This window comes from Diospyros lotus, chromosome 7 (assembly GCF_014633365.1).
Source record: "Diospyros lotus cultivar Yz01 chromosome 7, ASM1463336v1, whole genome shotgun sequence".
NCBI classification, from domain to species: Eukaryota; Viridiplantae; Streptophyta; class Magnoliopsida; order Ericales; family Ebenaceae; genus Diospyros; species Diospyros lotus.
In genome coordinates this window covers 5029220-5054943 of record NC_068344.1, presented here as the reverse complement: position 1 = coordinate 5054943, position 25724 = coordinate 5029220, and the positions used below count along the sequence as shown (strand labels likewise).

Genomic DNA, 25724 nt, shown 5'->3' with positions numbered 1-25724 from the left:
AATTCATAAAAGAGATTATTTGTGAATTGTAAAAAAATAATATGTTTAAATATACTTATAATTTAAATATAATTTTCTTCTTTTATCATGTTTTTCTCTATTATCTTTTATTTTTCAACAATGGCCAACGACAAGAAGGATTCATTTTTAGTAGTGGCTATGGTGACTCCTTTTTGGCAATGGTAGCGTCAATGGCTCTTATTTAACGATGGCGACAACATTAACGATATTTTTTTTATTTTTAATAAAAATTTGGGTTCAATTAAAGTTAAATAAAAATAAATGATTTTTTTTATAACCCAACTAACACAAATATTCAATTGAAGCTCAACAACGGGCTACGATAGTGATTACCGACCGTATGCAAGCAAGATTATATTATTTTTTTAATTAGCAAAGAAAAAGATAATAAAAAAGAAGAATGAGAATAAATAATAAATGTCAAATGTCTCTTTGTTTAATAGTAAAAGTGTTGGTATTGAAAATATAATAATTAAAATTTATAATACAAAATACTCAAATTGAGGTAGAGGTAGACAAAAAAATTAAGCAATGTGTAAGTTAAAAGAAAGTGACGTACTACTATTTGAAAAAGATGTCACACCGTTATTCGTATGAGCGGATTTAAATGTGAGTTGTCCTAGACTAAACTTCAGAACAACTCACAAAAAAAATTAAAATTTTAAGTTAAAAGTCTAGCCTAAATTCAGTTTAGCTCACCTCCAACTCAATCTAGCCCACCTCACTCTAAAATGTTGGATCTGCCTCTGGTTATTCAAGATAACTCTTGTTTCTGTTTAAAAAATAAAATGATAAGTGTCTCTTGAAGGTTGATATTATAATAAAATAATATTATTATTATTTTAAATAATGGAAGATGTCTTTATGAAGTTACGTAGCTCAAATATTTTCATAACATTATAACACGTGAACTAATTAGAAAATAATATAAATTTAAAAAAATGAAATTTAAAATTTCAAACTCATTTATCATTAGCCAATAATTCCGACGGCCATTGGCCAATCATCGGGAAAATCAAAGAAATGACTGCGTGCGAGAACACCACGTGGCCCATTACAGTCACCACTACTAAAAAACGGCCCCCGGCTTCACAGAGAACAGTCACTCCACTGGAAAAGACTTCGCCGGCGGCGGCCGAGCGCATAATTAATGGCGACGGCGACCGCAATAACGTCTTCTCTAACGCACGGTCGTCCTCTCCTCTCGAAACTTCCGTTCTCAAATCCTAGAAGACCAGTGGCGGCGCTTGGCACCAGAACATGGTACTTGCCGTCTCGGCGATTCGGCTGCAAGGATGAGGGCCTTTGTTTAAGGACTGTTTCCTCTTGCGGCGCGACTCGCCGGAAGAGCGCCGGCGGTGGTGAGGTTCTGCCGGGAGGGAATGACGACACTGTGCGGCGCGTCCTACAGTTGGTTCTTTGGGCCGCCGAGGGAATTTACATCTTCTGGCTCTTCTTGCTTCCCTATGCTCCTGTATGCACCGTTTCTCTGCCTTTCTTTTTCTCTTCTTTCCTGTGTAAGATTGATTGATTTAAGATTTTCTGTTTAATTATTAATGTCGGCTCACTGTTGCAAGATAATTCGCCCTAATGATATGATTTCTGTCGTGCGAGACAACTACAGAAGCATAGGATAACTGAAATTGTTCTTGTTTGTTCATTTTTTTTGGCTGTGTTAGGAACTGTGCAGTAAATTAATTGAGTTATAGTGCAAAGAAAATGATTTTCCAGTTTGATCCATTTTTATGCAAAAAATGTACATGTATGCTCCGTTTGGAACCTGGATTTGTAGAGGGGGAAAATGAAAAAAGAAAAATCAAGGATTATTACAGAAAATTACTTGAGGATTTCTATGGTATTCACTGTTCATATTAAACTTACTGTTAAGCGTTAACCTCATGGAAAACTACCTAAATCATGTTTAATCTAACAGAGACCTACCTAACGTCTAGATTTTCACGGAGGAAAAGTCCACAAAAATAATCCACATGTTTCCCGAAGGCCGAGAGAGTGTTGGGAACATGCAAGCTCGAAAAAGATCATTTGAACGGCTTTATGTGTCTAAAACTCTCTCTCATTGTTGACTATTTGATACCCAAAACCCCATAAATGATTTATTTTTGGACTTGCAACTTTGTCAATACTTTTCTCTAGCCTTAAGAAGGGTGTTGATCATTTTTTTGGAATTTTCTTCCATGAAGATGCATGGCTTAGGTAGGCTTCTGTTATGTTAAAAATGGTTTGGGTAGGTGCTTTTTAAGGCTGACAGTAAATTTAATCAAAAGTGAATACTATAGCAAATCATAGGTACTTTTTCTTAATTATTCCAAAAAAAGAGCAAAAAGTTAGAACAAGGAAATGAAGGAGTTGAGTTCATTTGTTAGAATGGAAATGAGGAAATAAATTCTCAAAGTAGTATTTATTAAGGAATGAGGAGAATGCAACGGTACCAAGGTTGAAATAGGAAGTAGTCTTTTTGTAGTGGATGGGCAGAGCAGTAGCTTATGGGAGTTTTCTTAGTTTGAGCAGAGCACTACAGGTTGAGATTTTTTTGCTTACCCCAATTGAGAGGATCACTCCCTATTTATAGGTACTAGAAGTTGGTTTGTTCACCGACTTTGAAAGATTTTCCTTCTTCACCGCCACAGATTTGTGTATTACTTGGTCTCAAGTCTAGATGAAGGAGAAAGCTTGTGTTAGTCTGCAGCCACCTCAAAAAGTGTAAGATCTTTTAACGTTGATTCTGAGCATAGACATGGACAAGACTCTTTGGAAAAATTATAAGACAAAAAAATATATTTTATATATTGTTACTCGCATCATATATAAAATAGTATCTAAAAATCACAAAATAAGGTTAATCCAATGTAAAAGGATAAATATCACAAGTCATAAACAATCATGGTCTGTTACATTTTATTGCAATTAAAAAAAGACCGATCAACATATTGTATTCATAGAAGGTTCATAGAAGAGGGGGGGAGGGGCAAAAAATAGGTTCATACCAACTTACCTAGGCCCAACCTGAACTTATAGTAGCCACATAAAAGTTTAACACATTTTTTATGCATCATGAGATCAACAATCATTTTGTGTGTTTTGACACATATTTTGACATCTCCAATGAGTAACATGTGTGAATAGGTATGCTCAACCAATTTTTGGGTGTTATTGCTTCATAGGCTTTCTGGTTGCTGCAGTATTAAAAGTCAGATATTGGTGCTACAAGTGTTACAACAAGTTGTAGTTGATATTAGAATTCAGATGTTTGAGATTTTCACAGCAGGCAAAACTGGATTGAGTTTGAAACTGACTTGTAGTTTTCCTTATATGTTCAGGGGGATCCTGTTTGGGCTATCAGTTCAGACACGGTCAACTCTCTTGTGGGCCTTTCTCTGAATTTCTTCTTTATTCTTCCTCTAATGAACTCTGGTATGTTTAGTTCTAGTTTCTTGAATCACTGACTTGATATGTAATGTCCTCTGATTTCAAATGTATTTACATATTAACATAATTATATCCTTTTGCATCTACAACACCTTTATTGTTTATTCTGTTGAATATATTCGTTTGTGGCATTCCTCATCCTTAATTTGGTAATACTTATGTTTAGTTTTGATAAATTACTTGTCATATCACTTTATCAACTTTTCAAAGTTCTACTAAAAAGACCTGCATTCCTTTAAAACCACCAGGAACCTTTTCCAATATCAAATATCTCACCATCTTCCTAGAAAAAAAATATCTCACCTTCTTCTGAACTGTCAATATATCATTTATATTCATCCTTCATGTAAGGGCTATTCCTCATCAGCCCCATCCTTGACCTACCATATACTTGTTGGCCCAGCAATTTTACCCGTTTCTGTTCAGATACATTTCATGGACATGTTAGAATGCCTACCATTGTTTTTCTTCCTGGTTATCCATTTTTACACTTGTTACTATGAGACGAGACCATGTCTTGTGATAAAAATTGTGTTAACTTTCAAGAAATACCATTAGAAAAGTAAGAAAGATTTAGGAGAATCTGGTATGATATGATTAATCATTCAATTATTACACGTGTGCTTGTTTTTAATGTTTTTTGTATTTTATCACAGTAATAATAGTTATCTTTATATCAATGCCAATGATTATTTTTAGTATGTTACTTGAAGAAGCAATCTATGCCTTAGTTGTTAGTAAAATCAAATATAACTCAAGAACCTTTATCCTAACTACTCTGGGCTGGCTACATTGTACTCATTTTGCTATTGAACTCCATTTCAAGGAATATCATCCATAAAATCTTATCCGTAAATATGTACGTTTTCCTTTTGTTGTCAATCTATGGCAGGTCTCCTTCTTTTCCCTGGGCCAGAACTTATTCTGAAGTATGGTTCGCATACTTTGTATAGATAAAGTTATAGAACTGTTGATCTCAATATGATTAAGAGAGTTAATTCTGTTAAAAGTTGCAACAGGAATTGTCTTATCCTATATAATAAGGTCCAGACAGTTATTTTTCTTCTTTAAGTATCATTGTTCTTCATCATTAATTCCTCTTTTATTTCATTTGTTGAACTACTGGCTAATTAGGTCTTCTTCTCTGTTGAGCAAGGCATAACTTTTTACTTTTCTAGAAACCATGTGATATGCCATCGAATTTATGTAGCTATGTGATTAATTGCATTTGATACCATTGCCAGATTGACTTCAAAAGCTGCACCATAAAATCTGGCATGTTTTTGGGATATAAAAATATGAGATGCTTTATTGAGATATGTCTATCATCTTCATACATGGACCAGTATGTTTTTGTGTCTCAATCATTCATGTTTAAAAAGTTAATCCTCATTTCTTATATGATTGTAATGATGGATATATCCTGTATCATTCTTTCTGGCTTTTTAAGTATATGTTATTGCATTCTAGCCTTGACCATTATGCAATGAACCTTTCTGGCAGAGTAGTTGGCATTCATCTAATTGATGCACCAGTACTCCACCCGGTAAGGATCGCTAGTCTATAGTTATTTTTCAAAGAATTCATCATATTGGTCTCATCCATTAATCTATGCCTCAATTAATGACAGTTTTTTCTTCTATACAGATGGCTGAGGGACTATTCAACTTTGTTATTGGGTGGACTTTCATGTTTGCTCCTTTGCTATTCACAGATCAAAAAAGAGACAGATACAAGGGTTCACTTGATGTTTTATGGGGCTTCCAAATGTTCCTCACAAACAGTATGTTCCCTAATATCTCATGCTTTATGAAGACATGACCATAATCAGTTATTCCCATTATGAGCAACTTAGCTTAGAGATAAACATTCTTTATTATATCCAAATGAGATTTTTGAGGAAATGAATTGGTTTGGTCAGACACAGTAACTACTGTTTAGTTTAGATCAACCAAGGATCAGATATTTCCACTTAGATGGTTTTGATTGTGGGATTGCTTCAATTCAATAACATTGAAAACTATGTGATACTGAAAACTTTTGATGACTCAGTGAAGCATTCTCAATATCTTCCGTGTAGAGTGCTAAAATCTCCAAATGAGTGAAATTTCAGAAGAAAATTTGCAACTTCCTTATCCCTGCCCTTTCCGCTTACAGTGCAAGTCTTTGAAGTGACATTTGTAGGAAATATAGATGCATTTACAATATTTAATCTCATAGAAGTAATAATAGAATAGTCAAATTAAACTATGTTACTTGGTATACCTGTCATCTGATGCTTTGCAGTTGATGACAAAATTCCGCTTTTGTATCCCCCACATTATAATCAAACACCTGTAGAAAATACTATAGAGTATAGAGAGCGAGAGAGAGATTTGTGTGTGTGTGTCTACAAGTGATTGGCTAGCACTTTTCAACCAAATAGGATAATTGTTGCCTCACACGTAGGACCATAGGAGGTTTTTATAGGCAAACTAGGCCCTTACCTCCAGTACAAAAATTACCATTGGCCATGGATTTTTTGTACCCATGACATTCACACCCACACTGAATATTCAAGGGCATAAAATCATATTTAATTTTATATCAAAAAATTGATTGGAATATATTGAATTTGTAACCACAAAAATCAATTCTTTAATTTATTACAAATATTTAAATTATCATCTAAATCACCCATTTATTTCTAAATAAATCTTTCAATCTCCCACTTGGTTTCAAAATCCAAAATATAATATTTGCCATGTCAAAGAGTGTTATCTCAAAATCATTTGATATATATTTATGTAGTTAACCTGGGGCCTACACAAATATATACCTTTTGATTAAGATGGGGAATTGAATCCAGAATGGTCCACCACCCACATCATACTCATAATCTAGCAACGTAGGAAAAGTTGGGTACTGATTTGAGTATTAGCCACTAAGGAAATGTGCCCCAAACATTCTATAGGCCTGGAAAAATTTTAGATGCAACCTACCCTCCTTATCTAGACCCTCTAATATCCACTTACAAGTGGATACCTTATAAGGACACTGCATCTCAAGGTATAACCTGTGAGCACTCACAATATAGTTAGCATCAAACAGTTTATATCATATATCTCTATTCCATGGAGTAATTATCAACAAACTGAGATCTCAATTGGGAATTAATCTCATATTTTGTATATGGTTATTAGATACAGATATAACAAGAGCTTTAGTAAATGGATCTGCCAAATTTTCTTTTGATACTACTTTTTCAATAGTTACCTTTTGGTTTTTTAACATATCTCGAATATAATGATATTTCCCCTCAATCAGAATGAAGTGACTTGATCGTTCTCCCATTATCATTTTCTACTTCTATCTTAAAACCCTTGAATACTTCCAACACTTAACTCTTCTTTTGTAGTAAATATGTTTTACTAGACCTCCAAAAATCATCAATAAATATCACAAAATATAAATGACCATTATCTGTTTGTAAACTGATGGGACCACAAAGATCAAAGTGAATTATATCTAGAATATTTTGACTTCTCTCAGCCTTAGAAGGAAATGGTACCTTAGTCATTTTCCCATATAAACAATTCTCACATGTTGGAAATTCCTTCATTTCAACACTTTATAGTGTACCATCCTTAATTAAACTTCCAATTCTATCTTTTCCAATGTGACCAAGACAAAGATGCCACAAATAACTTTCATTTGATTCAATTAAAGATCCATAAGAAACCTCACATACAACATTACCATTCAAATGTATTTGATAAATTCCAGAATTTCTAAAACTATTTAATATTATTTCATCATCCTTGTACATGACAAATTTTCCATTCCCAAAATAAAATGAAAATCCAAGTTCCTCCAAACATGACACAAATAGAAGATTTTTCCCCATTGAAGGTACATAAAGACAATCTTCTACATGGAAATTTTCATTATTTTGCAATCTTAGTTGATAGGTTCCAACTCCTCCTACCTGCGCTCTATCATCATTTCCCATATGGATAAAACTTTTCCCATCAATTTTTCTCATTTCCTTGACCCCTAAAAGTCCATTGAGATATGAACTATTGCACCAGGGTTAGCTTACCAACTAAAAGGTTCAACAAAAGAAATACAACACTCAAGAAGGGAGGACTCACTTTGTTTGGTTTCTTTTTGTTTTTGAAAATCCAACAATCCTTCTTGAGATGACCAGGTTTGTTGCAATGAGAACAAACCCATTGCTCTATGTTCACCTTCTGCTTTTGTTTGGAGTTCTTTTGATCGTTGTGTAGCTTATTCCCTTTTTTCTGGAAGTACTTCTTGATCTTTGGTTTCAGTTCTACATTGCTAGTCTAGGGATTAGACTTGCTTGATTCTTCAGATTTCCCAAAAGATTTCCTATCTTCTTGATGGTCAATTTTGTCTATTAAATGTTCAACTGTCCACTTGGATTCGGCTAAGGTGTAATAATCTTCTATAAATTTGTAGGACTCAGGCAAAGAGTTGATAATCACAGAGACACAACAGTCTTATCATCCATGGTTCTGCCATTAAATATAAGCTCATCAGCTATGGCTACCATATATATCACTGACATGTTTTCTAACATCACGTCTTCCTTTGCACTTAGCCCTAGTGATTTTTTTTCCAAAAATTATTTATGTGAGCAGCTGATTTTTTTTCCACACTTAGCCTCCAATTTATCCAAAATCTCCTTTGCAGTAGATATGTGGAAATAGGTCATTCTAAGGGATTTGTTGAGACAAGTGTTTTGAAAAGCGCTAAGCACTGAAGACCTATGGAGCTTAAATGCAGAGTGCAAAGCGAAGTGCAACTTAAGTAAAGTGAAGCGCATGTAAATAAAATAAAGAGTATTATAAACTTTTATAAGTACAAAAAATATAAACTATTAAAAAAATAATCATTAAAAAAACTAAATATGAATGAGGGCTGCAAAATTACAAAAGATGAGATACTGTTTTTCATTTATATTTTATACTAGTTTACAAGTTCATATAACCATAGCAAAAACAAATAGGGGACATATAAAAGGATACAAGGATACAATCTGGTTAGCTTCCAATTCAGATGGAGCTTGGAAGACGAATTGGTTTGAACTCTTTGTTGAAAGGATAAGGATATGCTAAGGCTTCTTTTTTAATTTTTAATTTTTTTATCTTGCTGAGTCTTCTTTTGTTTTTTGTAAAAATTTGGCAAAAAAACTTGTTCTATTTGATTAACACAATTTATAATCAGGATCGAATAGAAGAATAAGAAAAAAAAAAATCATCCCTAATTTACAATAATTCCCAATTAGTCAACTCCTAATTTACAACAATCCCCAATTAATCAATCCCTAATTTGCAATCAATCAACAATCCTTAATTTACAACAATCAAGAATCAATTATCAATCCCTAAGTTACAACAAGTAGGAATAAATTAGCAACCCCTAATTTACACTTAATTACATGTTTTCTTTAATATTTTTTGCTTGCAAAATACATCTGAGTCTTTTTTTTTAACAATGTAAATATGATTTTATTTAGATCTCTTTAAGATATGATAATAGCTTTTTTTAGATAAGAATTCCATACAAGCAGCCACGCTATTGCAAAAATTTAAACAAATCCAACCATTCATGTTGTTTTATTAAAAAAACAAAATGTATTTTTGAAACGTGCTTTATTGCACTTTGGAACTTAGGTAAAAGCACAACTTAAGCGCACTTTAATCACACCCAACTAAAGTTGCAGAGCTTCACACAAAAAAAAACCCCAAACATGCTGCACTTCACGCTTTGCGCTTAAGCGTGCTTTTTTAAACATTGGTCGAGACCACTAAGGACATAGGACTTAGTGTTAGGAATTAGAAGATCAGGAACACAAACAACTGGAGGAATGACCTTATCTTATTGAATAACAACTTTGGCTATATAATAGCCTTACAGAAAAACTAATTGAAATCAACACCTGCCCACGTTTACAACTAAGTATGTGGTAAACAAACAAGGAAATGGTCAAAGCAGTAACTGCACTACCCTAGTTAATAGGAGATTATTAAACAGAAAGATAAATCCTAAAATCATGTCATTCCCTCCCTTAAACTAACTGCAACAAGCAATTAGTTTATTTTAGGTACTTCACACACTCCCAACATACCACGCAACTTTTGGAACAGGTCAAGCTTGAGTGGCTTGGTCATCACATCTGCAACTTGATCTTGAGTGCCACAATGAACCAACTTCACAGCTCCTTCCTTGGTTAAATCACACAGAAAATGAAAACACACATCAATGTGCTTGCTACGACCATGCATCACAGGATTTTTAGATAACTTGATGGTAGAGCTATTATCACAGAACACAGTAGTGCAATCACCTTGATCATAACTAAGCTTTTTCAAAATTCTTTTCATCCACACAGCCTGACATGTACAAGCTGCTGCAGCAACAAACTCTACTTCAATTGTAGAGAGAGTGACAATTGGCTGTTTTCTTGAAGACCAGGACACTGCACCTGAGCTTAACATGAACCCATACCCAGCAGTACTTTTTCTATCCTCCAAATCTCCTGCATAATCACTGTCAGTGTATGCAACCAATTCCTTGTTCCCTCCCTTCCTGTAGAATATGCCAAAGTTTGTAGTCCCTCTCAAATACCTCAAGACTCTTTTTGCTGCCAAAAGATGAAGCTCAGTAGGTTGTGCCATATACCTGCTAATCAAGCTTACTACAAACATCATATCTGGCCGAGTAGTAGTCAGATACATTAAGCTTCCCACAATTTGTCTGTAAAAGATTGCATCCACTTCTATTCCATTTTCATCCTTAACCATCTTAAACCCTGGAACAATAGGATTGTGAACTGCATTACTTTCTTCCATTCCAAACTTCCTTAACACATCCAATGCATACTTTTTCTGACTTATAAAAATACCATCACTTCTTTGCAGCACTTCAATCCCGAGAAAATATCTCATTTTCCCCAAATCAGTCATATCGAATTCACTCATCATTCAATTTTTAAATTCTTCAAACATAGCTTCATTATTCCCAGTAAAAATCAAATCATCCACATACAAACTAACAATGAGAATTTTACCTTCTTTTTTTGTCTTGATGAAGAGGGTTTGCTCACTATGGCACCTGTCAAATCCTTCCTTCAAAAAATGTGCTTCAATTCGACTAAACCAGGCTCGCGGAGCTTGCTTTAGTCCATACAATGCTTTCTTTAGCTTGTAAACTTTGTGAGGATCACCTCTCTGCACATACCCTTTAGGCTGCTCCACAAATACATCCTCACTTAATTCTCCATGAAGGAAGGCTGATTTTACATCAAGCTGATAAATACTCCATTCTCTTTGTGCTGCAAGAGCAATGATCATTTTGACTGTATCCATTCTAGCTACTGGTGCAAACACCTCCGAGTAATCAACCCCATACTCTTGTGCATAACCCCTTCGCCACCAATCGTGCTTTATACTTATCAATTTCTCCATGCTCATTGAGTTTCGTTTTATACACCCACTTAACCCCAATTCTCTTAGCTCCTGTTGGTAGGTCAGTAAGAATCCATGTCCATTCTTCTCGATAGACGTTATCTCTGAATCCATAGCTTGTCTCCATTTGCTACTCTTCACAGCTTCTTCGAAACACACCGGATCAGCACTAGCAAACAATGCTAGATTAACATCAACATCTTCTTCAAAAAGTCCTTCACCACTTACATAATCCCTCATCCACACTGGTGCCCTTATATTTCTTTCTTCTTCTATGCTTGACATTCCTTCTGCATTTACAGCATTTGGTGAAGCATTCTCACTCTCTACAGCACCATCATCACTCTCACCTTCTGACTCATTTGCATCATTCACATTTTTAACATCATCATTCCACTCTAAGTCAATCAATAGCTACTCCTTATAACTCTTATCCCAATCCCATTGCTTTTCTTCCTCAAAAATGACATCTTTGCTGATTATTACCCGTTTTGAAACCGGATCGTAAAGTTTATATGCCTTGGACTCTTCACTAACTCCCAAAAGAACACAATTGAAGCTTTTGTTCTCCAACTTAGTTCTTTTAGTATTGGGTACATGGACATGTGACACACATCCAAAAACTCTAAAATGTTCCACTGATGGCTTGACTCCACTCCATGCTTCTTGTGGAGTTACATTCTTCATAGCAAGGGTTGGGGATCGATTCAACACATATATTGTCCAGTTGACAGCTTCAGGCCAAAATGTTTTGGGAATTCTTTTCTCCGAAAGCATGCTCCTCACCATATTCATGATTGTCCTATTCTTCCTCTCTGCAACTCCGTTTTGTTGAGGAGTATAGGCAGCAGTCAAATGTCTCTTTATCCCATTCCTTCTACAAAAATCATTGAATTCCTCCGAAGTAAACTCTCCTCCACGATCAGTACCTAAGCACTTAATGAATGAACCAGTCTCCTTCTCCACACAATTTTTAAAATACTTGAATGTTGTAAATGCTTCTGACTTCTCAATCAAAAAATAGACCAAGCTTTTCTACTATAATCATCGATAAAGCATAATAAATACCTCATTTTACTGTTGGAAATGGGAGTAATTGGACCACAAATGTCTGCATGAATGAGCTGCAACCTTTGTGATGCTCTCTAGGTACTTATCTTTGGGATAGGATCTTTGTGCTGCCTTCCTATCATGCAGTGTGTGCATACAACATTTGAAGTAGGAAGCTGAGGTAAGCCACGCACCATGTTCTTGGATTGTAAGGTTCTTAGACCTTTGTGACTGAGATGACCATATCTACAATGCCAGAGGTGTGAAAGATCCTGTGATGTTGTCTGAAAGCAAGCCTCCTTCATTGGCTGAGACTTAGCCAACAAGACAAACATCCTGTTGGTTGTCATCTCAGTTTGAATGATCAGACCTTTATCTAGATGGTAGATCTAGCATTTTCCTGATTTAATTAGGATAGCAAGCCCTCTTTCCTGTAGTTTCCCTATGCTCAACTGATTATTCTTCAGCTCTGGTACATAAAAGACTTCTGTAACAACATAATTAAAGCCATTCATCTGCAGTCTCACATTTCCCTTCCCAACTACACTCATCCTTGTGTCATTTCCCAATTTTACCATGTGGCGAAAACCTTCATTAAACTCACAAAGCAGTCTTTTATCTCCACACATGTGGTTACTACATCCCGAGTCAAAAAACCATGCATCTTCTCTTTTGGCTTCATTAATCTCTACATAAGACATCAAGAGCATTTCTTCCTCTTTATTCATTTCTTCCTCTTTATCTAGCTCTGCATAATTTGCTTCTTTGTCCCAAGCTGGACACTCATATTGGAAATGACCGAGCATGTGACATTTGTAGCATTCAACAAGGGCTTTGTTGAATGGTTGGCATCCTCTACCTCTACCTCTACCTCTTCCCCTAAATGTAGCTCTGCCACGACCTCTTCCACTAGAGCTGCCCTCATAAGTCACCTTCAGAGCTTGTTCTTCACCATTTTGCTTGTGAAACTTCTGTTCATGGACAATCAACGAACTTTGCAGTTCATCAATAGAGAGCTCGTCTATATTCTTAGATTCCTCAATTGAACAAACTATGTAGTTAAATTTGTCAGTTAAGGATCTAAGAATTTTCTCCACCACAGTGACATCAGTCATTTTCTCCCCATGCACACGCATTCTGTTTGCAACAGAAATAACCCTAGAAAAATAATCTGTGACCCTCTCTCCTAACTTCATTTCAAGGATTTCAAACTCTTTGCGTAGAGCTTGAAGAGTTGAACGTTTCACCCTTGCATTTCCTTCGTATTTTTTCTTCATAGAGTCCCAGATTTGCTTCGAAGTATCCTTCTGCAAAATAGTCTCCAGAATTGTTCTATCAATTACCTGGAACAAGTAGTTCTTCACTTTGAGGTCTTTCAACTTTAACTCTTCGAGTCTTCTTTGCTGTGCCTTAGACAAAGTTTCTCCAGCTTTTGGCTCTGTATAGCCAGTCTCCACCAAGCTCCAATATTCTTTTGACCTCAGAAAATTTTCCATTAACATTTTCCAACGGTCGTAATGAGCATCGAAACGGGGAATTGCAGGTTGCACAAAATTCCCTTCACTCGTCATGCTTCTCTCTATTTGCAAGTCACTCAAAGTCTGCTACTTTTTTCTTCTCAGGCCCAGTGAGGGCTCTGATACCAGTTTGTTAGGAATTAGAAGATCAGGAACACAAACAACTGGAGGAATGACCTTATCTTATTGAATAACAACTTTGGCTATATAATAGTCTTACAGAAAAACTAATTGAAATCAACACCAACCCACGTTTACAACTAAGTACGTGGTAAACAAACAAGGCAATGGTCAAAGCAGTAACTGCACTACCCTAGTTAATAGGAGATTATTAAACAAAAAGATAAATCCTAAAATCATGTCACTTAGAAATGTCATTGGCAAACTTCCAAGCATTGTATTTCCTAAGTTCATCCTCATATTTTCCCATATCACCACCATTAGTCATTGGTTTAGGCATCACAAGAGGGTTTTCTACACTAATTACATCCTTATATCTGTAAAATGTTAACACATCCCTCTGCTTCCAATCCACATGGTTAGTACCATCTAAAACATCAGATTTTAAAATATCTGAAAGAGAAGATCAACCACTAGGTGTAGGAAATGTAACACTTGCCATGCATATATTAAGAATGCATTAGATTATGAAATAATATAAACTCATGATATTTAATAACTTTCACTTGTTGGCGATTCATGGAAATTAAAAATACCACAAGGAGCAAATTATATTTTTTCTCGCAAAAATCTAAGAACTCTCATTTACCTGTTGGGGATTCATGAAAGTTACTAGAATATCACAAGACTTGTGAAAAAATTGTTTGGACAAAATAATATATTCATATATAAATATCAAATTAAAAAAGTAAAGCAATTTAATGTGGCATTTTTCTATTACTTTATCTATTGTTATTCTTATAATCGAAAATGAAAAACTTAGACTACATTTTCTTTCGTGTTTCAGTTTTCAGTTTTTAATTTTGAATTCATTTTTAGTTTTGTATTTTGAGTGTCTATTTTGAGATTTTTGAAAACACGTTTTTTTTTTTTCATTCTAAAAAATTGTTTCTTAAAACAGAAAACTAGAAAACACGTTTACTTTGGAATTTTGAAAAAAAAAATTTATGATATTTTATTCAATGAATTTGATTATTAAATAATAAAATTAACTCTTTTTAATGAAATTCTACTATCAAAATAAAATAATAAATTTGATCAATGAATTGCTGACATCTGAGTGATAATTTATATTAAATATTATTATATATAATATGTATAATACACTTAATAATATAGTATATGTTATCTTATATTTTTAATTATAATATAAATATACTGCATTTTTAAAATTTTAAATAAATATATAATTTTATTTTCCCTTCTTTTTTTTTTTTTTTTTTTTCCTTTTCTTCTCTCCATCAGCTTGCATCTTCTCCGTCGTCGGTAACCATTGTTGGCTAGAGATTCACACGATCAGAGCCTACCATTAGAAACACCAAGTCAAGGGGGTTAACATACACAAAAATAGTTCAAATTTAATGGCTGAATTTTCATAGATCTGATTTTTAATTTTCAGCCAAAATTAGAAAACACACTGTCAGTCGCCATCGGTCACCGTGGCCGGTTGTTTCTAGTGATCAAAGGTAACCACACGACACCCTCATCCCCATCGACCAACATACTAAAAAACTAGCAACATCTAATGATCGAATCTCTATAGATCTAAGCTTAAACTTTTAACCAAACCCACACCCGTGTAAACACACTGGCAATTGCCATCGGCCACCATGGCCGGTGGTTTCCGGTGATCAGATCCAACCATCCAACACCCTTATCCCCATCGACCAACATATTCAAAAACCAACAAGAGAAGGAAGAGAAGAGATGAGATAGGAGACAACATCAGTGGGTGGTTGAACGACAGGGGACGGTTGATGGCAGCTCGCGGCGATGATGGCAGTCGAGGGCGCAGTCGACGACAATGACGGGTGCAGTCGACAGTCGAGCCTTGAGAAGGAAGGGAAGAGAGGAGAAATGAGAGAAGATAGGAGAGAGGCGAGAGATGCTACTCTGTGCGAGATTGGGGAGGGGGGCAATGTTTTTCGCATTTTGGTGTTTTGGTTGAAAACACCCACGTTTTCTTTACAAATTTTTTTCTTATTTTTGAAAATGCGTTTTTGAAAATAGCAAAATAAACGCGTTTTCAGTGTTTTGAAAAACTGCAAACTCAAAACAGGCTAAAAATAGTAAAGAGAACGCAATCTTAGTTATTCAGAAAGATTCCAATCTTATTGATTTCAATTATATAACTTGACTTGGAAAGGTATCATTAGTCAATCACTTTCCATTAATTTATCACCATAAATAACAATGAAATATATTAATTGATTCCAATTTAGAACTTGTGAAAAACCATTTTGGTATAATCAATCTATTCTTTACAATTTATTTCTATGTCATGAACCTATCCATCTAGAGTGGTCCACTGCAAAGTTTCAATTTTTTTTTAAGAATAAGAAGACCTGCAGCACAACACCACCACCGGCGACATTTTTTTTCCGGCAACTTTCTGTCTTCCAAGATAGTGTTTGTCACTTATCTAACTGCCCCATTTATTTTTCCTTTCCCTTTAGGTTTTCCTCTCTTTATTTTGTGAATATACAAATTAACTACTTTTCCTCTTCTCATATTGAGTATGTAAGGAATAGAAATAGAATTGTTAATTCTTGTTGGTTAGCCTCTTGATGAAGATTTCAGGATCATTGTTTTCCTTACATACTCAATATGCAGAAAACAGAAATCAAAGGCACAATAACTTGTATTTGTAAGCAACATATATAGATGCATTTACAATATTTAATCTCATAGAAACAATAACATAATAATCAAATTGAACCATGTAATTTCGTATACCTGCCATCTGACACTTTGTAGTTGATAATGAAATTCTGCTTTTGTATCACCCACAATATAATCAAATCACCTGTAGAAAATACTGAAGAGGAGAGAGAGAGAGAGAGAGAGAGAGAGAGAGAGAGGGTAGAGAGTGTGTGCATAAGTGATTGGCTAACACCTTTAAGCCAGACAGGATAATTATTGCCTTAGCTGTAAGACCATAGGAGGTTTTTGTAGGCAAACCAGGTCCCTACCTCAGGTACAGAAATCACCATCGGCCACATATTTTCTGTACCTATGACATTCACACCCACACTCAATATTCATGGCAATAAATCATATTTAATTTTGTAACAGAAAAATTGATTGAAATTTTTTGAATCTTGTAACAAAAAAATCAATTCTCTAGTTTATTACAAACATTTAAATTGTTTTCAACGTTGAATCTCCTAAGACCATCAAGGGATTGGAAGGCCAGGAGAATGACAATTTCTGGCCAAAGTTGGTTGAAACTGTTCTCTGGCGCCGCCAAATATATTGATACATGTTCCTACCTTGTTGGAGATATTTTCCTCGATCCAACGTGTGATCATACAATGCCTTAAAGCACCAGGGAATAGCATAAACTGTTGATCATTTTTATGATTTTCTGCTTGCACACACCCTCCCTGCTTCTTTTTCTTCTCATCGATTAACTGTTTACTAACCTTAATTTTGTGTCAATGACATTATGTTTGATTATCCAATGCCAGCATTCTTGATACCTTACATGGCAGTCCGGCTAAATGAGGCTGATGTCCAGAATTCACCCAGCAAGCAATCTCAGCTGGGTTCTCTGATGGCTAACAATGCAGCTTTTGTGGGACTGATCGGCGGTGCTGTCTGCCTGATATCCACACTATGGGCACTTTTCGGCCGACCAGAAGGTAATTTTGGGGGCCTCTCGGACAGATGGGAGTTTTTGACAAGTTATCTAGGATCCGAGCGGCTGGCATATGCATTTATTTGGGATATATGTCTCTATATGATCTTCCAGCCTTGGTTGATAGGTGACAATCTGCAAAATGTTGGGAAAAGCAAAGCTGGTGTGGTGAATTATCTTAGATTTGTACCTGTGGTTGGTTTAGTTGTGTTCCTTCTTTGTTTGGATCTTGATGAGGAGGTGTGACTGTAGCTAAATGATATATTCATCTGTAACAATGGTGTCATAGCTTTTCATTCAGCTCCATTGGGGAGCAATATGGGCATCTGAAGGTTTTTGGAAAAAGGCATTTTACTCTTGTTTCATGTATTTTGAAGAAATTTCGATAAAAAAAACTATAGTTGACCAACTAAAACGATTAATTAAAATTCTTTCCTTAAATTTTAAAATTTTATAGTATAAAGATTTGGAGCTTTAAGCTCCCATAATTTAAGTTGAGTTAAATGTCATCTTAGTTATTATTTAATGCCTTATTTGTTTATTTTTTCTTGATAGTGGGTTGCAAGGGTCGAGAATACTTAATATGTCATACTAGAGTATTATATTTTGTTAAGCTTTTGAGATAATATTGTTAGTTTATTCATTTTTTAAATTCAATAAAGTATGATAGAAGGCTATATGGGAATGAATTAGAGAAGTAAGTTTATGAGCTTAGTATTGTTGTGTTTTTTTTAAGTATAATAGTTTTTTATTAATTTTTTTTTAAAAAATGGTGTTTGAGAAGGTAAAACTTTATTTTTTTAAAGCACAATTTTAAAAAAATAGTTTTTAAGTTACTTTTGGGATCTGCAATCATTAATAGATTATTTACTTTTATAATTATTATCACCTCCCTTCATAATTATGTTATTTTACTAAATAGTTATTTAATATCATAATATCTTTTCTGGCACAATAATAAAATATTAACTAAATAGTTATTACTTTCTCTAAATATTAATTAACACATCACTATACATAGTTACCAAATATAATTTTAACAATATTACCTTTATAGTAGAATATAACATAATAATACGAAAACCCTAAAACTCATTGACCTTGAATTCAATATGTCAAAACTCACAACTAGCTATCATTTTAACACAATTGGTGAAAAAAAACTATGTTTAATCTAAATTTAGTACTTTTCTGCTAAAGTATGTAGAGCACAGATATTAACTTGAGACACAAATAATTCACCTGAAAAGTTAAAACTATAATTTCTTAATGATAAAAATTGTCACAACGTAACAAAATATCTTACCAGAATATAAAACTGACAAATAATAACATGACACATTATATATTGTTGGGAGCAAATCAAAAGGAAAGCCACAATATCCTTTACTAAAAGGCAAAAAAAGACCACCATATATAGTGGTAGTTCAAGCATTTGATAAAGTACCTCTTGCTATTGGTGGTTAAGAGATTGAATTATATATGATACCCTCAAATATGGACTCGCTTGCAATAGTAAATCTAACCCCACAAGCCGAACGTAAGGGCCCACATTGTGCATAATAGTGGGGCTAGGGTAACTCACGCCTCTTTACAGGCAGGCAATAGGTAAGATTAGAAGATTGTGCTAGTTAAACAAAGACTTTTGTGGTAATCCCAAACAAGGGATGGAACCAACCTCAAATGGAACACTTTTTTTTTATTATTATTATTGATGATAGGCCTAAATCCACTTGAGGAATCCTTACAATCTCGGGATTGACTCCTCCTAAAATTAAGGAAATTGGTTATTAAAAATAAGACAAATCTCTTCAGATTTGTTTATAATCATTATTTATAGTTAATATCAATTATAGAGGTCTAATCCAAAGCAAATGATTAATTTGAACTAGTATATATAAATAGAGGACTACAAGCATTCTCATGAACAATTATTCTACACGCTCTACTTTGCTCCACTACTTTGCTCCATATTTAATTTAGACATCCATTCAAGTGGCTTTCCCAACAAGTCTCAAGGCATTTCCAAGATCCTTGTTTTACAGATCTACTAATTCAAAGTTCAACCGATAATAATTCCAAGTCTCTCAGTTTGACAGGTAAAGTTGCAGCAATGGTGAAGGTTGAAGCTTCCCCTTCACTACCATATATTCTTTACTCACAAGATGGAACTTTCTCATGACCTTGTTTCCATGCATATATGTTGTTGTCATCTCATCTTTATACCCAATTGAATATATTTCATAGAATTTTAAAAAAGAAAAAAAGAAAAAAACACTCCCAAATAGCCTACAATTATATATAACTTAAAAGTGTCATCATCACAGTATTTCAATGCTCAGTTCCAAGCATCTCATTTCAGAATATTGCTCCAACTTCTCAGCAAAACCAATGGACAAACTGAGCTCTCTATAGCTGAACGGTGCTGTCATTGCAAGTTTAATTTGGCTTCATTTCGTATTCGGTTTGTTCTTTCTTCCGAGCTCTCTATAGCTGCATATATATATATATATATATATATATGAGCAAGGACAGGTTGCTGGCCGGCTTCGGAGAATATTGTGGCTGGGAAAGCTGGAGGTTGATGATGGGTTTCCCGTCAGCTCGCCGGGAAGCAACGAGACTGTGTAATGAGTTGCAGGACTACGCCGGGAAAGTGCTCGAAATGGGCCGGTCTGATCGGAGGAAAGTCATCTTCGCCGCCAAGATGGGGCTGGCGCTAGCCGTTGTGTCCCTCCTCCTATTCTGGGTGGATTTGTTCCCTGAACTTTCACAGTATGCCATCTGGGCAATCCTCACCGTTGTCGTCATGTTCGAGTTCAGCATAGGTACCATGCATCACCTTGCATGGAAGCTGCATTATTCGGTTAAAATTGAATTTTGCATTAATGCAATCATCAATCGAATTAACCATAAATTTAGCTACATTCCAGGCCTTTTTTCCCTTCTCATGCAGGAGCAACTTTAATCAAAGGATTTAATCGCGGGTTGGGGACAATTTTTGCGGGAGCCATCGCCTTTGGCTTTGCAAAGCTAGCTACACTCTCTGGTCCCTGGGAAAAAGTCGTAATTGTAGCTAGCATTTTCATAATCGGTCAGTAATAATAATAATAATAAATCGTGTTTAAAATTTGGAGTTTAAAATTTTGACAGCATTCTTTTGGTAATAGGGTTAGTTGCAGCCTATTTGAAGCTGTACCCGACAATGTTGCCGTACGAATACGGGTTTCGGGTTTTCGTGATGACGTATTGTATCCTCATGGTGGCCGGAAATAGGAGTAGAGATTACACAGAGGCAATAGTCACCAGGCTGGTGCTTATAGCTGTAGGTGCCGGCGTTTGCTTCTTAGTCAATACTTGCATCTATCCCATTTGGGCCGGCGATGATCTGCACAGGCTGGTGGTCAGAAACTTCAGGGATGCTGCCGCTTCCTTGGAGGGTAATTTCTCATGCTATTTTTCTTTGATGCTAGGCAACTTCCTCTGAACCCGCTTTGATCAGCTACTGATGTTCACAGCTCCGGATAGATTTAAGAATCAAATTAAGTAATGTGATTGAGTTGATTATATTAGTTGATCTGGTTTTTTAAGTTTATAATATAGTTAAATTTGACAACTAATTAAGGTTTACTTTGGATGATCAGGCTGTGTTAACGGGTACCTGAATTGCTTTGAATATCCTTCAAGATCAAGAATAGTCACTTACGAAGCATTTGATCATGATCCCCTTCACACTGCTTACAAATCAGTTTTAGAGTCTACAAACCGCGAGCAGACTTTGGTATATAAATATTTGTCAATCTATCATATGTATTTGCATATTACTTTCTATACCATCTTTAAAAAGAAGAAAATTAATAGACCCGAAGGGTTGGTCCAATAATAAAATATTATAGCGCTCTCTTCTAGAAATAGAGTTCAAATAACTCTCAGGATAAGTCATAGTTATCAATATTTATCGCATCCGGTAAGGTATACTGAACTTACTGTTACCAGTTCAAATTTATATTAAATTATAAAATATATACATAAACATAATAACAATTTTAGTAAATATACCATAGCCTAACATGAACATATACATATGATATAAACAATATACATAATATATATATTTCTATATTTTGTAAGATGGGTGAAATGTTTAGAGTTTTGATATTTTGGTAATTTATAGATTCTTGTAAATATTATTGTTGAATTGACAGCTGGGTTTTGCAATTTGGGAGCCCCCCCATGGCCGATACAAAGTGTTCAACTATCCATGGAGAAACTATGTGAAGCTAAGCGGAGCTTTGAGGCACTGTGTCTTCATGGTTATGGCACTTCATGGATGCATTCTTTCAGAAATACAGGTAATTAATATATATATATATATAATAATTAACAATAGTATTATAGAAAATGGGATATATTCATGGAGATTTTTATGATGTAAAATTGATACCTACATCAAGAATGACGGAAGTGGTGATTCAAGCAGTTGGGTGTGTTTTTGGAGTGTTGGGTTCGATCCCTTCAGCCCCCGATCCAATTAGTCAACTGGGTCAGTGAATAAGGGTATATTGACAAACAAGTAAGAATAAATTTATCATTTTATCATTTTCAATTGAGTGAGTTGATTGCTCTAGTTATGTTATCACAAGGGTCTCCATTGATCTAACAAATTAAGTTTTATGTTACTTGTTGACTACTTAACGCAATCTTTTCATTCATTCATCTGTTCGATGTAGGCTCCACCCGAGCAGAGATGGGTGTTTGCGAGCGAACTAGAAAGAGTTGGTGTAGAAGGCGCCAGAGTCCTACGAGAGCTGGGAGACAAAGTGGAGAAGATGGAGAAACTAAGCCCTCTAGACATTCTTCAAGACGTGCACGAAGCAGCGCAACAGTTGCAGAAGAGAATAATCGACCAAAAATCGCAGCTCCTGATGAGCTCATCCTCGTCAGAGAAGCAGCAGCCAAAGGAGCTCGAAGATTCCCAGAAATTATGCCGTGGAGAGGACGAAGACAAGAGGGAAACTGTGGTCGACGTCGACTCCTCGGCAAAAAGCGAAGCTTCCGCGCAGCTGTGGTCGTCGTTTATTGCCGGGGCGACAAAGGTGGAAGAAGATGAATTAAAGAAGTGGGGGTGTCATCAGAGCGCCAGCGCTTTGTCTTTGGCAACCTTCGCTTCGCTTTTGATTGAATTTGTCGCCAGGCTTCAGCACGTTGTCCGCTCCTTTCAAGAGCTTAGCGACAAAGCCAACTTCAAGAATCCATAATTCAAAGAGGACCCTACTATACGTACCCTCTGTCTCTGTTCAATTACCCTTTAACCTAACCTAAGCACTGGTTTTGCTACGTAAATCAAACCCATACGATTCAAATTCATTCTTTTGGACTCCCCCCTCTAAAAAACATATAACTCGTCACTTCGAAAGTTGTAAGAGCATCGTATTTTTCGACAATCTTTGTTTCCTTTTCTCAAAGTGAATACTAACAATGCTAGCTACTAGTTTATATACAAAACTTTTCACTTTGTGAGGATTGAAAAGTATGTGCCATCTTGGTCCTTATTTTTTGTAAATTAGAGAACAATCTTAGTACTCGTATACCCTAATTAATTACTGTTCGAGAAAAATAACAGAACTGAGAAGAAAAGATAAAATATATAGAATTATATACATATAACTATGAAACGACAAAGGGGGTGGGGTGGCAAGTTCATGCATGCATGCACGCTCGAGACGGTCATGGGAAGCTTCAAGGCAGCGTCGCCCTCAAGGTACAAAAATTCCAGAAAAGACAAATTGGAATCTAGCGACTGTCTCGTCAATCCTTTTCTGTCGTCATAGGAGTATTATATTTATATATATATAGATATATTAATAAATAAAACTAAAAGGGTAAGGAAAGCCGTAAGAGTGGGGGAGTTGAGCTGCCGGCTGGGACACGTGAAAGTGGGTAGGCGAGCCATCTGAATGGGAGTTGGCACCACCTCCGGCCGGTCAATGATCACCTCTCCTCCAATTTCGTTCGTATCATCCATCACACAATTAAAGGTTAAAACAGAATGCCTCTCATAATAAATTCTTCTATATATATATATATATTATATGTAACTATATATATTATAAAAAAATATGATGCTTTCCTTGTCTAATTTATACTTACTATTTATCATTAAACTAATATTTTAGGTAACTTAAAAGTAAACGAAAAATTTAATAATGACAACTAATAAGGTAAATAAAAAAGATGTCAAATACAGTAAAAAAAAACCAACTCCAACAAGAGGCTCAATTGCAAAGGCACCACACAGAGTGTTGCACAGCAAAGGAAAGCAGCAAACGTGGGGACTCAGCAGTCTGCAAATTCTTAGAAATAATTTGAAATATCGAATGTCGATTTTGGTGTTTTGTCAGGTTTATGTTGTGCCTAAATGAATTTTGTTTGTAAACTTAAAATAGCATTTATCATTATTTATATTTTGTTGAGCTTAATTAGGTCAGTTAGATATATATATTTAGGACAATTTGACCAAGCTCATTTTGCTATGTCATGAACACATTAATTGTGGAATGAACTCAACTTGGTTTCTCCAAATATTCATACATGCAAACTGTTTTAACAAAAATACCACTGTCAATATACTTTAGATATATAGTTGAACAAATATTTCATTTTTTTAAAAATATTAAATTTGCATTACAAATTTATGGACTTGGACAACCTTAATTTCACAGTCGCATTTTCTTATGTGTCATTCAAATGTTGACACATGTCATTTAAATTACTGATAATTGATATAATTTAAAACTTATTTTTATTTGTACAAGACGGACAACAGAGATTTTAATTACTAATTAAGTGTTATTTAAATGCTTACATGTAAGTATTTTTATGATGTGTACAAACTTTTCTAACATGTATCTGACATCTTTCCTATTCACCTTATTAGATGTCATTATTAAATTTTTTGTTTACTTTGAATTAACCTTTGGACTGAAAATGACCTAAAGTATTAGTTTAAAGATGAACAGTAAATATCAATTAGATAAGAAACGAAATATTATATTTTTTAATAATTCAAGGAGCTCCAAATATATAAAGCCACTAAGGTATCACCATTAAGTTTTTCGCTTACTCTCTATTAATTTTTGCACTAAAAATGAGCTAAAATATTAATTGAATAATAAATAATATGTATGAATTAGATGAGGGATGAAACACCATACTTTATAATATTTTGGGGAGCCCCAAATGATTTTGCCTAATAACCCACCTATAAAACTTTTTTTTTTTTTAACTTGGACAAGATTGCTTGATACAATAAGTATGTTGCACCAACTTACTTGTTGATTACTAAACTAGTTGATTGATTGTTTGTTTGTTGTGTGCTTAGTAAGTCATTAATATGATATTTTGTGATATTTTGGGAAATAAAGAGTTAAAACTATGAGAATAACTAAAATTAATTTGAATTGTATTTAAAATTGCAATTTAGATTCATTTTGGTTGTCCAGTCCCCCGTCCTTATCCACTGTCTGTCTTTTCCTCCTCTTTGGCCGGAGGCCCTCCTTTTTGTGTTTTTTGGACTACAAATTCGCCATTACCATTGTTGTCCGTTGAAGCTTGAAGAGGGTTTTAGAGGAAGAGGGAGCTAGGATGACAACAAGCTCAAAAAAGAGAAAAAGGGAGTTGGAACGACAATAATTGGCGAAGCATGTCGAAGACCATTGATAACAACGAGCGACGAATATCGAATAAAAGAAGAGAACGAGAAAGAGAAAGAGAAGAAGAGGAAAAGAAAAGAAGGAAGAGGGTTTTGGCATGGCAGTGACCTAGGAAGCTCGTTGAAAATGAGGAATAAGGTTTTGCCTAGTGCATGGCGACTGCTCGTCAAAATCCTCCCCCTCTTCTTCTCTTCCTCATTTTCTTCTTTTATTTGACATTTTCCACTCATTGTCATTGACGGGCTTTACTGACCAACGCGCTTCCTTCTTCGCGCTTCCTTCTTCCCTATTTCAAGCTTATCGTTGTCCCAGCTCCTTTATCCTCTGAAACCCTTTTTGAGCTTCAACGGATAGTGATGACAGTGGTGGATCTACCGTCTAAAAAACACAAAGAGAAAGGTCCTCAACTAAATAGAATGATGAAAAGGGCAGTAGTAAAAGAGAGAGACAACCAAAACAATGTCGTTTTTGTTGTTCGAACTACAATTTTAAATGTAATCCAGAATGATTTTAGTTATTCTCTAAAACCATAATAGTATAACATAACAATATATATATATGTATATATATTTGTATAAAATTATGTATATTTGGTGCTTTTAGTTATAGGATCGGTATTTTAACTTGCCAGTTTAAATTTCACCTCTTTAATTAATATATGGTTGTCAATCAATTTTCAACT

The 25724-nt window shown here is 34.9% G+C and overlaps 2 protein-coding genes across 2 annotated transcripts; both read left to right on the top strand.

Moving 5' to 3' along the window:
• Positions 1–1080: 1080 nt before the first annotated feature.
• LOC127806455 (uncharacterized) lies at positions 1081–17818 on the top strand. Its single transcript, XM_052343765.1, has 5 exons — positions 1081–1495; positions 3360–3453; positions 4977–5014; positions 5116–5251; positions 17161–17818. Exons 1-5 carry the CDS (start codon positions 1172–1174, stop codon positions 17574–17576), a joined length of 1008 nt encoding a protein of 335 aa, XP_052199725.1. The 5' UTR covers positions 1081–1171; the 3' UTR covers positions 17577–17818.
• A 1447-nt stretch (positions 17819–19265) lies between these two features.
• LOC127806453 (aluminum-activated malate transporter 9) lies at positions 19266–22869 on the top strand. The gene is made up of 7 exons (XM_052343763.1): positions 19266–19429; positions 19866–20158; positions 20287–20424; positions 20501–20770; positions 20975–21111; positions 21536–21682; positions 22061–22869. Exons 2-7 carry the CDS (start codon positions 19915–19917, stop codon positions 22586–22588), a joined length of 1464 nt encoding a protein of 487 aa, XP_052199723.1. The 5' UTR covers positions 19266–19429; positions 19866–19914; the 3' UTR covers positions 22589–22869.
• Positions 22870–25724: the final 2855 nt, after the last annotated feature.